This window comes from Nerophis ophidion, linkage group LG24 (assembly GCF_033978795.1).
Source record: "Nerophis ophidion isolate RoL-2023_Sa linkage group LG24, RoL_Noph_v1.0, whole genome shotgun sequence".
NCBI lineage: Eukaryota > Metazoa > Chordata > Actinopteri > Syngnathiformes > Syngnathidae > Nerophis > Nerophis ophidion.
The window spans coordinates 7,608,504-7,623,697 of NC_084634.1; the positions used below are offsets into that span (position 1 = coordinate 7,608,504).

At 45.1% G+C, this 15,194-nt stretch overlaps 1 protein-coding gene across 1 annotated transcript in view; it reads left to right on the forward strand.

Annotated features, from left to right (window-relative positions):
• The window catches only part of syne2b (spectrin repeat containing, nuclear envelope 2b), a 408,840-nt gene that overhangs the window by 74,206 nt on the left and 319,440 nt on the right, over window positions 1-15,194 (forward strand). Inside the window, exons 19-23 of the mRNA XM_061886295.1 lie at window positions 2,781-2,921; window positions 6,704-6,805; window positions 6,892-7,068; window positions 11,469-11,627; window positions 11,832-15,119. Of these exons, the coding sequence (XP_061742279.1) occupies window positions 2,781-2,921; window positions 6,704-6,805; window positions 6,892-7,068; window positions 11,469-11,627; window positions 11,832-15,119 (3,867 nt within the window). The remainder of the gene's footprint in view (window positions 1-2,780; window positions 2,922-6,703; window positions 6,806-6,891; window positions 7,069-11,468; window positions 11,628-11,831; window positions 15,120-15,194) is intronic.

Sequence of the window (15,194 nt, forward strand, 5' to 3'; positions counted from 1 at the left end):
TTCTGTTTTGGAAATGACGTGAATGTTTGTGCCACTGCTTAAACAGTTATCAAGCAGTGGCAATTTGGCAATTTGGCGACTTGTCCAGGGTGTACCCCGCCTTCCGCCCGATTGTAGCTGAGATAGGCGCCAGCGCCCCCCGTGACCTCGAAAGGGAATAAGCGGTAGAAAATGGATGGATGGATGGATGCCATTGATATTTTTTCAATTATTATTATTATTTGAAACTGGATTTTGCATGTCACGTAAGTTCTATAAGCCTTGCTTGTTCAATATCTAATGCAAAACTTGTTTGGGTCCCTATTAAAAGGATAATTTGTTCAACCTTGGCCCGCGGCTTTGTTCCGTTTAAAGTTTTGGCCCACTCTGTATTTGAGTTTGACACCCCTGTGCTAGAGGATGAAGAGTGCTTGAAACTCCGCATGTCAACATCTCCGTTCGGTGCCACGCCCAAAAAATGCCGAGGCAACCATTTCCACATCAACACTGTATGAAAAAAATAGTCATCAGCAGAAGGAGATAACGTCCGCAGGAACCTACCACATAGCGAAGGACATACACTATTTGATTTCTTATTATGCAGCTCATTTTTATTTGACTGTTATTGAAATATTTTTGGTGACATCATGCACAAAAGTGCACTTTATTTGATTTAAACTATTGTAGTGGCGTTCTGTACAAAAAGTGCACTTTAATTTAGTTGTTTCGATATGTCGTCTTAGTGACATCATGCACAAAAGTGCACTTAATAGCTTGTTTTAAAATGTCTCTGACAATCTTGCACTTTCTGTTTTGGAAATGACGTGAATGTTTGTGCCACTGCTTAAACAGTTATCAAGCAGTGGCAATTTGGCAATTTGGCGACTTGTCCAGGGTGTACCCCGCCTTCCGCCCGATTGTAGCTGAGATAGGCGCCAGCTACTCGCGACCCCGAGAGGGAATAAGCGGTAGGAAATGGATGGATGGATGGATGCCATTGATATTCTTTCAATTATTATTATTATTTGAAACTGGATTTTGCATGTCACGTAAGTTCTATAAGCCTTGCTTGTTCAATATCTAATGCAAAACTTGTTTGGGTCCCTATTAAAAGGTTAATTTGTTCAACCTTTGTTCCGTTTAAAATTTTGGCCCACTCTGTATTTGAGTTTGACACCCCTGTGCTAGAGGATGAAGAGTGCTTGAAACTCCGCATGTCAACATCTCCGTTCGGTGCCACGCCCAAAAAATGCAGAGGCAACCATTTCATCATCAACACTGTATGAAAAAAAATAGTCATCAGCAGAAGGAGATAACGTCCGCAGGAACCTACCACATAGCGAAGGACATACACTATTTGATTTCTTATTATGCAGCTCATTTTTATTTGACTTATTGAAATATTTTTGGTGACATCATGCACAAAAGTGCACTTTATTTGATTTAAACTATTGTATTGGCGTTCTGTACAAAAAGTGCACTTTAATTTAGTTGTTTTGACATGTCATCTTAGTGACATCATGCACAAAAGTGCACTTAATAGCTTGTTTTAAAATGTCTCTGACAATCTTGCACTTTCTGTTTTGGAAATGACGTGAATGTTTGTGGCACTGCTTAAACAGTTATCAAGCAGTGGCAATTTGGCAATTTGGCGACTTGTCCAGGGTGTACCCCGCCTTCCGCCCGATTGTAGCTGAGATAGGCGCCAGCGCCCCCCGCGACCCCGAAAGGGAATAAGCGGTAGAAAATGGATGGATGGATGGATGCCATTGATATTCTTTTAATTATTATTATTATTTGAAACTGGATTTTGCATGTCACGTAAGTTCTATAAGCCTTGCTTGTTCAATATCTAATGCAAAACTTGTTTGGGTCCCTATTAAAAGGTTAATTTGTTCAACCTTTGTTCCGTTTAAAATTTTGGCCCACTCTGTATTTGAGTTTGACACCCCTGTGCTAGAGGATGAAGAGTGCTTGAAACTCTGCATGTCAACATCTCCGTTCGGTGCCACTCCCAAAAAATGCAGAGTCAACCATTTTCACATCAACACCGTATGAAAGAAATAGTCATCAGCAGAAGGAGATAACGTCCGCAGGAACCTACCACATAGCGAAGGACATACACTATTTGATTTCTTATTATGCAGCTCATTTTTATTTGACTGTTATTGAAATATTTTTGGTGACATCGTGCACAAAAGTGCACTTTATTTGATTTAAACTATTGTAGTGGCGTTCTGTACAAAAAGTGCACTTTAATTTAGTTGTTTTGATATGTCATCTTAGTGACATCATGCACAAAACTGCACTTAATAGCTTGTTTTAAAATGTCTCTGACAATCTTGCACTTTCTGTTTTGGAAATGACGTGAATGTTTGTGCCACTGCTTAAACAGTTTAGTTGTGATCTCCTTCTCTGCATGAAAGTTTAAAATGAGCATATATTAATGCAGTATGAAGAAGAATGTTTTAATATAGACACATAGAATCATCATACTGCTGTGATTATATGCATCAAGTGTTCATGCAAGGCTAAGGCAAAATATGGAGATATATATCGTGTATCTTGACATGGCCCAAAAATATTGAGATTTAAAAAAAAAGGCCGTATCGTCCAGCCCTACTCTGCTCATCGTAATTATTCCTGCGAGTAACGTCTTCATCGGAGCCTAACATGCATACTTTGCACTTGTAACCTCATTGTTGTCACATGTTGCATGACACAAACATTTACCAGTAAAACTCTTCTGCTAAGTTGGTTCTACTCAAGTGAAGATCATTTTTGTGTTTTTTTTTATCCAGGACTGCACAGACAAGTGCGATGTTGATATTGAGACCAGACCTCAAGACCTTCAGGCTCTGGTCGAGGAGTCAAGTCTTCTTCTCAAAGAACCTGTGGAGACAATGGCGGGTCCTTTACGCATCTATAGGAAAAGAATACAGGTGAGATAAGGCATTGACAAAGTGGTGTAGCCTACTTGGAAACCATGGGGCGGTATAGCTCGGTTGGTAGAGCGGCCGTGCCAGCAACTTGAGGGTTGCAGGTTCGATCCCCGCTTCCGCCATCCTAGTCACTGCCGTTGTGTCCTTGGGCAAGACACTTTACCCACCTGCTCCCAGTGCCACCCACACTGGTTTAAATGTAAAAATTAGATATTGGGTTTCACTATGTAAAGTGCTTTGAGTCACTAGAGAAAAAGCGCTATATAAATATAATTCACTTCACTTCACTTCATGGATGGTCACCACGGTTAAGACAATAATATTAAAACTAGGGCTGGGCAACGATTAAAAATTGTAATCGAAGTTAATCGCACTATTTCTCCGATTAATCGCGATTAACTGCATTGTATATGCAAAGCCCAATAATGAATTCAAAAGTAGTGTGTAGTGCACCTTTATTGGAATATTCTCCCACATGAACAAAAGCGCCAAAACATTTGTTGTGCAAACACAATTTAAATCAGTCCTTGTTAAACAGCAGCAGTTAAATAGCATATTTTATGAAAATCGACTCAAAAGATGTAAATACAAACATTTAAGCTTATTACTACCACTGCCAGGGTATTTAAGTTATCCTGTTTGTTATGGAAAATAAATATAATCTACATACAAATCTCTGAGCCACAATCATAACATCTGAACAGGCAATTTTTTGAGGTAACAGCAGATTTTTTTTTTTTTTTAATCAGGGATCTTATGTTTGAAAAACCTATATTATAGGTAGAGGGCTGTTTTAGGGAATTTTTGATCAAATTATCCGTAGTAGCAATATTAATAATGTTGTGTTTATTCCGCGTAGTGCACTTAAAATAATTATGACCATATCTAGGAATTGATATGATGGGAATTTTCCGATTGTTTGCTTGGTGCTTTGATAAACTGAACGCATCATATACATGGTACTATATTGTGATGTTATGAGCCAGGGACAAAAAGAACTACCCTACCCAGCATGCAACAGGTTGTTGTGTGTCGCCATGACGGCATCTTGTATGTTGTGATATGCACGCTCTGAAAGTAAATGTTAAGAACTCAGCCAACACTCCTCGTCTGCATTATTGATAAATAGACAGACAACACATATACTCCGCTGCTTCACAGGCCGCTGGATGTAGCCGGCAAAGTATTCCCATGCTAGCAAGCACGCGTCATTCAGTCCAAAACGGCCCGATCGATCCACATTCAGAATTGTCTGGCGGTCGTAAGTGATCCCGGAGTGACCACGCTGTAAGCCAGCCATGAAATTAGCAGAATTGTCCGGTATTTTTGCCAAATGTTCCATCTTTACCAAGAGCCCCTCGACGCCATCTTGTTAAGAAAAGGCGTTAACAAAATAAAAGTATGTAAACAACATACGCAAATGTGCGGTAAAATAATTGTCGGTGTTAATAGATTGATGAGTTAACTCGTAATTATCAATCAATCATCAATCAATGTTTATTTATACAGCCCCAAATCACAAATGTCTCAAAGGACTGCACAAATCATTACGACTACAACATCCTCGGAAGAACCCACAAAAGGGCAAGGAAAACTCACACCCAGTGGGCAGGGAGAATTCACATCCAGTGGGACGCCAGTGACAATGCTGACTATGAGAAACCTTGGAGAGGACCTCAGATGTGGGCAACCCCCCCCCCTCTCTAGGGGACCGAAAGCAATGGATGTCGAGCGGGTCTAACATGATACTGTGAAAGTTCAATCCATAGTGGCTCCAACACAGCCGCGAGAGTTCAGTTCAAGCGGATCCAAGACAGCAGCGAGAGTCCCGTCCACAGGAAACCATCTCAAGCGGATCAGCAGCGTAGAGATGTCCCCAACCGATACAGGCGAGCGGTCCATCCTGGGTCCCGACGAGCGGTCCATCCTGGGTCTCGACTCTGGACAGCCAGTACTTCATCCATGGTCATCGGACCGGACACCCTCCACAAGGGAGGGGGGGACATAGGAGAAAGAAAAGAAGCGGCAGATCAACTGGTCTAAAAAGGAGGTCTATTTAAAGGCTAGAGTATACAGATGAGTTTTAAGGTGAGACTTAAATGCTTCTACTGAGGTAGCATCTCGAACTGTTACCGGGAGGGCATTCCAGAGTACTGGAGCCCGAACGGAAAAAGCTCTTTAGCCCGCAGACTTTTTTTGGGCTCTAGGAATCACTAATAAGCCGGAGTCCTTTGAACGCAGATTTCTTGCCAGGACATATGGTACAATACAATCGGCAAGATAGGATGGAGCTAGACCGTGTAGTATTTTATACGTAAGTAGTAAAACCTTAAAGTCACATCTTAAGTGCACAGGAAGCCAGTGCAGGTGAGCCAGTACAGGCGTAATGTGATCAAACTTTCTTGTTCTTGTCAAAAGTCTAGCAGCCGCATTTTGTACCAACTGTAATCTTTTAATGCTAGACATGGGGAGACCCGAAAATAATACGTTACAGTAATCGAGACGAGACGTAACAAACGCATGGATAATGATCTCGGCGTCTTTAGTGGACAAAATGGAGCGAATTTTAGCGATATTACGGAGATGAAAGAAGGCCGTTTTAGTAACGCTTTTAATGGGTGCCTCAAAGGAGAGAGTTGGGTCGAAGATAATACCCAGATTCTTTACCGAGTCACCTTGTTTTATTATTTGGTTGTCAAATGTTAAAGTTGTATTATTAAATAGAGGTCGGTGTCTAGCAGGACCGATAATCAGCATTTCCGTTTTTTTGGCGTTGAGTTGCAAAAAGTTAGCGGACATCCATTGTCTAATTTCATTAAGACACGCCTCCAGCTGACTACAATCCGGCGTGTTGGTCAGCTTTAGGGACATGTAGAGTTGGCTGTCATCAGCATAACAGTGAAAGCTAACACCGTATTTGCGTATGATGTCACCCAGCGGCAGCATGTAGATGCTGAAGAGTGCAGGGCCAAGGACCGAACTTACCGTATAATACAATGAGAATGTTATATAGCTCAATTATTCTACCTTATTTCAATTATTGTGCAGAGATATGGGGAAATACATATCACAGTAAAATAATGCCTTCATTTCTTTCACAGAAAACAGCAATTCGTATCAGTTTTACTGTGGGATATAGAGACCACACAAGTCCACTCTTCAATAGGTCAGGATTATTAAAACTAAAAGACATTGTTCAAACCCCGTTTCCATATGAGTTGGGAAATTGTGTTGGATGTAAATATAAACGGAACACAATAATTTGCCCATACTCAGTTAAATATGCCACAAAGACAACATATTTGATGTTCAACTGATACATTTTTTTTTTTTGGCAACTAATCATTAACTTTAGAATTTGATGCCAGCAACACGTCACAAAGAAGTTGGGAAAGGTGGCAATAAATACTGATAAAGTTGAGGAATGCTCATCAAACACTTGGACGCCCCTGCTTATTTCAGCAAGACATTGCCAAGCCACATTCCTTTAAGTTTCAGCTTTGCAACCATACTCCCCCCGGAACCCAAAGACTTGGGGAGACCCGAAAATAATACGTTACAGTAATCGAGACGAGACGTAACAAACGCATGGATAATGATCTCGGCGTCTTTAGTGGACAAAATGGAGCGAATTTTAGCGATATTACGGAGATGAAAGAAGGCCGTTTTAGTATTAACGCATTAATTTGCCCACCACTAATTAAAACATAAATATATATTTATCAACCATTGTTTATCTGGTAGCCTTTATTCTGAAGAAGTGCTTGTGTTTTATCCTTCAGTTCATGCTGAGGAAGATAAAGGAAGTGGATCTGGATGCTCTTGATTCATCCTCAGAAGGACCCTCGGATGAATTAAAGACACTAAAGATGGCCATGCTTGAAGTACATTTACAGACCTAACGATTATTTTTTTTTATGTTACTAACATCAAAGATGCTCATGCCTGTTACCGTCCATGTTTAAAACAGGCAAAACACACTCTGTGCGAAGCAGAGAAGGTGTGTGCCGATTTGCAGCACAGCGTTTCGGGTCTTGACAGTCGCCTCGCTGAGCTTCTGCACTGGGAGACTGAGGCCAGGGATCTGTACCAGCTGCTGAAGGCCTCAGAGCTACGGCAACAAAGAGGCCAACATCCAAGAGCTAAGGTGAGATGAATCCCTGAGGAGGAGGCCAAGCCTAGGGTGGAACAGCAATCACCTGCTCTGTCGATTTTTGTTTCCACGGATCATTGAAAATCATTGTTATTAAATGGATTTTGAGAAAATGAAGGTCTTGAACCAGTCTACATGTGCTTTGTGGACTTGGAGAAGGCATTCGACCGTGTCCCTCGGGAAGTCCTGTGGGGAGTGCTCAGAGAGTATGGGGTATCGGACTGTCTTATTATGGCAGTCCGCTACCTGTACGATCAGTGCCAGAGCTTGGTCCGCATTGCCGGCAGTAAGTCGAACACATTTCCAGTGAGGGTTGGACTCCGCCAAGGTTGTCCTTTGTCACCGATTCTGTTCATAACTTTCATGGACAGAATTTCTAGGCGCAGTCAAGGCGTTGAGGGGTTCCGTTTTGGTGGCCGCGGGATTAGGTCTCTGCTTTTTGCAGACGATGTGGTCCTGATGGCTTCATCTGACCGGGATCTTCAGCTCTCACTGGATCGGTTCGCAGCCGAGTGTGAAGCGGCCGGAATGAGAATCAGCACCTCCAAATCCAAGTCCATGGTTCTCGCCCGGAAAAGGGTGGAGTGCCATCTCCGGTTTGGGGAGGAGAACCTGCCCCAAGTGGAGGAGTTCAAGTACCTAGGAGTCTTGTTCACGAGTGAGGGAAGAGTGGATCGTGAGATCGACAGGCGGATCGGTGCGGCGTCTTCAGTAATGCGGACTTTGTACCGATCCGTTGTGGTGAAGAAGGAGCTGAGCCGGAAGGCAAAGCTTTCAATTTACCGGTCGATCTACGTTCCCATCCTCACCTATGGTCATGAGCTTTGGGTCATGACCGAAAGGATAAGATCACGGGTACAAGCGACCGAAATGAGTTTCCTCCGCCGTGTGGCGGGGCTCTCACTTAGAGATAGGGTGAGAAGCTCTGTCATCCGGGAGGAACTCAAAGTAAATCCGCTGCTCCTCCAGATGGAGAGGAGCCAGATGAGGTGGTTCGGGCATCTGGTCAGGATGCCACCCGAACGCCTCCCTAGGGAGGTGTTTAGGGCACGTCCAACCGGTAGGAGGCCACGGGGAAGACCCAGGACACGTTGGGAAGACTATGTCTCCCGGCTGGCCTGGGAACGCCTCGGGATCCCCCGGGAAGAGCTAGACGAAGTGGCTGGGGAGAGGGAAGTCTGGGCTTCCCTGCTTAGGCTGCTGTGGGGGGGGGGTACATTGTAGCATCCCGGAAGAGTTAGTGCTGCAAGGGTTTCTGGGTATTTGTTTTGTTGTGTTTATGTTGTGTTATGGTGCGGCTGTTCTCCTGAAATGTGTTTTGTCATTTAACAGTTTTGAATTTGTTTATGCGGCGTCTTCAGTAATGCGGACGTTGTACCGATCTGTTGTGGTGAAGAAGGAGCTGAGCCGGAAGGCAAAGCTCTCAATTTACCGGTCGATCTACGTTCCCATCCTCACCTATGGTCATGACCGAAAGGATAAGATCACGGGTACAAGCGGCCGAAATGAGTTTCCTCTCCCTTAGAGATAGGGTGAGAAGCTCTGCCATCCGGGAGGAACTCAAAGTAAAGCCGCTGCTCCTTCACATCGAGAGGAGCCAGATGAGGTGGTTCGGGCATCTGGTCAGGATGCCACCCGAACGCCTCCCGAGGGAGGTGTTTAGGGCACGTCCAACCGGTAAGAGGCCACGGGGAAGACCCAGGACACGTTGGGAAGACTATGTCTCCCGGCTGGCCTGGGAACGCCTCGGGATCCCCCGGGAAGAGCTAGACGAAGTGGCTGGGGAGAGGGAAGTCTGGGCTTCCCTTCTTAGGCTGCTACCCCCGCGACCTGACCTCGGATAAGCGGAAAAAGATGGATGGATGGATGGATGGAATTTGTTTTTAGGGCCACCCTCAGTGTGACATGTATGGCTGTTGACCAAGTATGCATTGCATTTACTTTTGTGTGTTTATAAGCCGCATATATTATGTGACGCTGTTCGAATGGACTACAGGTTGTAGAGGACGCTAAAGGCAGTGCCTTTAAGCACGCCCCCGATATTTTTGACAGGGTGGAAATCGGGAGAAATTCGGGAGAATGGCTGCCCCGGGAAATTTTGGGGAGTCGCCCGGGAAAATCGGGAGGGTTGACAAGTATGTCTACGGCCAGTGCAGGAAGTCAGAACGATGGGATGCTTGGAATGTTACATCTTGTGAATGTGCTCATAATCTGGCAAAAGCCCGGAAAGGAATATGTGTTGAGACAAAGGAGGCGGGGTCGCTTACTTTTCAAAACTTGTTTGAAGCTTGCCAATAATGAACCCAGAGATGAAGTGTGTGCAAAAAGACCTCCAAACTTTGCTCAGTGGGGATTAATGCTATTAGCTCATCACAAGTCTGCTATTAAAGACTGGCAGCAATTAACCGTGCCTAATTTCTTTGCTGTGGCCAACAAAGCAACTTCTGGCAGCTGCTGCTACCACTACAGAAAAATAGATCAATACAAATAATTCTCAGATTAAACAATTTTGGGAGTTAAAAGTTAAAATTATAGTTAAAGTACCAATGTTTGTCCCACACACACTAGGTGGGGTGAAATTTGCCCTCTGCATTTGACCCATCCCCTTCTTCAACCCCTGGGAGGTTAGGGGGGGGGGGCTGTGGGCAGGAATCATTTTTGGTGATTTAACCCCCATTTCCAACCTTTGATGGTGAGTGCCAAGCAGGGAGGTAACGGGTCCCATTTTATAGTCTTTGGTATGACTCGGCCGGGGTTTGAATCAATCAATCGATCAATGTTTATTTATATAGCCCCAAATCACAAATGTCTCAAAGGTCTGCACAAATCATTACGACTACGACATCCTCGGAAGAACCCACAAAAGGGCAAGGAAAACTCACACCCAGTGGGCAGGGAGAATTCACATCCAGTGGGACGCCAGTGACAATGCTGACTATGAGAAACCTTGGAGAGGACCTCAGATGTGGGCAACCCCCCCCCCCCCCCCTTCTAGGGGACCGAAAGCAATGGATGTTGAGCGGGTCTAACATGATACTGTGAAAGTTCAATCCATAGTGGCTCCAACACAGCCGCGAGAGTTCAGTTCAAAGCGGATCCAAGACAGCAGCGGGAGTCCCGTCTACAGGAAACCATCCCAAGCGGAGGCGGATCAGCAGCGTAGAGATCTCCCCAACCGATACAAAGAGTGGGAAGAGCCTGTAGTATAATGCCCGCAGCTAAAAGCAACTGCGTGAGAATGTATACTCGAATATCACGATATAGTCATTTTCTATATCGACCAGAGACAAGCCCACGATATATCGAGTTTATCGATTTATAGCCCAGCCCCAGAGCAAAGCCTTGTTCCAAACAAAGTCAAATCAAATTACCTTCACATCTTTACAATAAATACTGCCTTTCAATATAAACCTACCAAAGTGTTTCCTTGGTTGAATTTTTCCCAGTTCATGTTGAGTTTTTGCAGCTCCCCCGCCAGGCTCTTGCTGCTCTGTGGGTCGGTCGACTCCATCAAAAAGTTTGCCACCTCGCTCACCTGAGCGAGGTGTCTCAAAGGACTGCACAAACCATTACGACTACAACATCCTCGGAAGAACCCACAAAAGGGCAAGGAAAACTCACACCCAGTGGGCAGGGAGAATCCACATCCAGTGGGACGCCAGTGACAATGCTGACTATGAGAAACCTTGGAGAGGACCTCAGATGTGGGCAATCCATAGTGGCTCCAACACAGCCGCGAGAGTTCAGTTCAAGCGGATCCAAGACAGCAGCGAGAGTCCCGTCCACAGGAGACCATCTCAAGCGGAGGCGGGTCAGCAGCGTAGAGATGTCCCCAACCGATACACAGGCGAGCGGTCCATCCTGGGTCCCGACGAGCGGTCCATCATGGGTCTCGACTCTGGACAGCCAGTACTTCATCCATGGTTATCGGACCGGACCCCCTCCACAAGGGAGGGGGGGGACATAGGAGAAAGAAAAGAAGCGGCAGATCAACTGGTCTAAAAAGGAGGTCTATTTAAAGGCTAGAGTATACAGATGAGTTTTAAGGTGAGACTTAAATGAACTCACTGCCTACCAATCTCAGGGCGGACACTCTAACCAATAGGCCACTGAGTAGTAGTGAGCAAATTCTAGTCCTTTGGAGAGTAACAATTAATGTAAACTTTCCATTTATTCAACATTATCGTTATCAAATCTAACATTTCTGTCTCTACAGACAACTGTAAGCTTTTGAACACACACATATATATATATTAGTATATAATAACTACCTGCAGAAGGACATGGGCATGAAATCTACTTCTAGTTGCATTAAAAAGGCATTAAAAATCATTCAATTGGATTTGCTGCTAAAAAAAAAATGATACTCATGCGGTGATGTTCTTTTCTTTTAGGACGCGATATCACGTGGGCTCCAGCTGGAAGGTCAGGTGGTGACAGAGGAGCAGGACCTTCAGGTCTTAATAATGACACATCAGAAGAACTCTCCCATCCAAAGTCTCCAAGCTTCCACCATAGAGGGCCGTGTGCGAGCAACTGTGGCTCACTCACAAGTCAGTAGTCTTTTTGATGTTCGCGTATATCATTTTGAGCTTCTCGAAGTTAAAAGACTGCAAGGTAGTTACAGACATTGAATTCGAAAAATACATTGGGAGTCAGAAGGATGTGTCTTTAGGAGTCCATGGTTCCCAGTCATTGGCTATCTTGCATTCATTTGTTGTTTTCATGTTTGGTCATTTATATGCCTTGAATTTCAGGAGGTGGTAGGACTGCTAAGTAGCCTGGGAGCTCGAAGGGACAGAAGCAGGAGCCCTACAGGAGGGCCTCCATCCAAAGTCTTTATTCAGGCCAAAACCAAGCCTCATCATCTAAGACAGCTGGATACTGGTCCACCGACACAGGAGTGTACTACCTTGTCAGAATTTCAGCCATCTCAAGAAGCGTTTGTGCCAAAGATAGTGGTGCAGGAATACAGAGAAGATAAAATAGGTGTACCCCCAGTGTCTTATAGTTCTGCACAAGAAGAGATGCAGACTAGCCCGACACAAGCAGAAGGCCAAACTCAGGTCTGGGCAGTGATGACGGAACAAGAGCAGACTGCAGGGAACACATGGATACAGCAGCAACAGCTTAACAGAGCGGAAGCACAAGACCCAAAGTATTACCAAGCCCAAGCAGAGGTACTAAAAGAAAAAGAGGACACAAAGAAAGAGAGACGGATTCATAAAGATGGGGAGCAGCAACTGGAGATGAAAGGTTATAAAGAGGACCAGTCTATGCTAATGCATGTAGAGGTTGAAAGAAAACTCCCGCAGACAACTGCAGTGCATGAGCTGACGTCACCAGTAAAGAAACCTCTTCAATCACAAGAACTTCAATGCAAAAAGGCCCGGAGCTTAAAGAACCGACCATGGCTTGAAAAGACAGAACACGATATTCAAAGTCCAAACAAAGATTCTGCCCAAAAAATAGTTCAGGCTACACAGCCACAGAAGAATCAAGACATAATAGAGTTCACTGAAGTTGTTCATCACCATACAGTAACCTCCAGGACACAGCCTGAGACCCAAGACCAGTCTGCTGGTCAGTCAACCAAACGGAAAAAACTAAAAGAACAGCAGCAGAAACAACAAATGCCGATTGTAGTAGCACAGCCAGAAGAAGGCACAAGGAACAAGTCAAAGACAGTAGATCTGCCTCCTCAGCAAGCAAATGCAAGAAGTCAGCCCTCAGCAGAAATGATGGCTCAGTCACAGGTTCAGCCCCAGCCTCTAGCACACAGCCACGTTTTAGCTCAAAGGCCAACCTGGGCTCAAGTTAGGCCTTCATCTCCCATGCAGGCTCCTCTGCAGGACAAAATTCAACCACCTGTGCCTTCCCATATTCAGCTTCGTAGTCATCCACAGTCCTGGTCCCCTGTCAGGCCGCCGTCCCCTAAACCACCAGCGCAGGCACACAGTCCGACCCATGTGATCACTCCTGCACAAGTTTCTCAAGAAACAATATTCCAGATGCAAAGACACCCTCAGTTAAATCAGCCTGAAAACCAAACAATCCTTCAACTTCAAAGCCAATCTCCTCTAGAGACTCAGACTCAAATCTATGCAGCTCAGTCTCAAACCAATCTTGCATCCATGGCTCGTGCTCAGTCTGTGACCCAGCCCCAAGTCAAACCTCAAACCGCGGCCAACATTCAACAGAATGTTCAGTCCAAGACCCAGATTCAGGCCCCTGTACATGCAAAGACTAAACCCCAAATTAGTCCTGGGTCTACGGCTCACGAGCAAACAACGTTTCAGGAAATGACAACACCTCAATCTTTCACACTTACTCATGTTCAATCTACAGAACAGTTTCAAACACTCCCCCTTTTGAAAATTCAGCCAAGTCTTACAGAACCTTTGACTCAACAATATCCTCAAGGTCAACCAATATTTCAGCCTCAGGGACATCCTTTGACTCAATATCATGCACACACTCAGTCGGCAGTCCAACACCCAGGCCATATTACCCCGGGCCACCTAGCCACTTGGACCGATGTTAGCGGCTCTTCCTCAAAGTCGATGACACACCCACAAACTCCAGTGCAGCCAGTGGTTTACCTTCAAAATTACTCCAATGCTCAGCAGTGGAATGCAAGGCAGGAGCCACAAAATAATGACATTGTCCGGCAAATGCATCACATCCCTCACCCTTTCACTCAGCAAACAGGTCAACCTCCACAGTTTCAGGCTTTACAAGCACCGCAAGGGCCTCAAGGTGGTCATCCACAAAGACCTCAAATGGGTCCCACGGGGTATTCTAACATGATACAATCATATAATCAGTCTCAGATGCAAATACACTCGCAACCTCAACTCCAGACTCAAACTTTGTCCCAAATAAGGCCCCAAAATCAACAACCGTCACAGATGCAAGTGTATGATGTGACTCTAATGCAGACACAACATGGCCAGAGTGAGCAACCAATGTGGATGCAGGTACAACATTTACAAGCCCAATCTTCTTACCCCCAGGCTCAGCAATATCCATCTCCTGAGCATGTTAATATCCGCGCTCAAATACCACAACAAACTGATTTAGTGTATCCTCCACAGCCTCACCTTCAACCTCGTCTACAGGCCCAATTCCAACCTCACATTCAGACACAAGCTCCTATGCAGCCACAGTTTCGCCTTGCCCATCTTAATCCTCAGGTTCCTCCACAATTCAGATCAATAGCTCCAACACCAAGCCAACCCGGGACTCAATCACTGTCGCAATATATGCCTGAACCACAGCTAGCACCACACTCTAAAGTTCAGCCATCCCTCCAACCCAAACCTCAGTCTCTGCCCTCATATAAACCTGAACTGCAGCTGGTCCATCAAGCCATTGCCCAGCCTTCCACTCAAACCAACGCTAAATCAATGCCACAATGTAAACCTGAACCCCAGATAGCCCCACAATTGAAAACTCAGACACCAACCCAACCCAAAGTCCCAACGATGCCACAATATAAACCCGAAGCCCAGCTAGCACCGCGACCAAAAGTTCAGCCTTACACTCAAACTCAAGCCCAATCACTACCTGAATATGTTCCTGAATCCCAGCTGGCTCATCAAGCTAAAGATGTATCACAAACACAAAGCAGTGTAGGATCAGTCCCACAACCTGAACTCCAGTCACCACGACTCAAGATTCAGTCACCAATCAAATCAGCTGCACAATTACATCCAAATGCCCAAAAATCACCTGAACCCATTACTCATCTGCAGCCACAACCTCCAATTCAATCTGCTCAACAAAAGCCAACCCATCCAGTCGTCTATTCCCAGGTGTGTGTTTTGCCTCACTCCCAGGCAGAATCACCAGACCTCTGCTTGACACCACCTGTCCTTGCTCAAGCACCTCCCCAAGCCTATTCTGAGGCCTATGCCAAGGCCCAGGCTTTGGCTAGAAACGGCTTTGAGGAGGCTAAACACTGCCTCCAGGGGCACATCCTGGAGGCCATCACTATCTTCAAAGACAAATGCATACCAGACGGACAGGCATCAGCGACAGAGGTAAGTAGTTATCTGTGTTTATATATTTAGCTCAATGAGGGTCAGTCTTTAACAGCATAACAGAATAAAAAAATT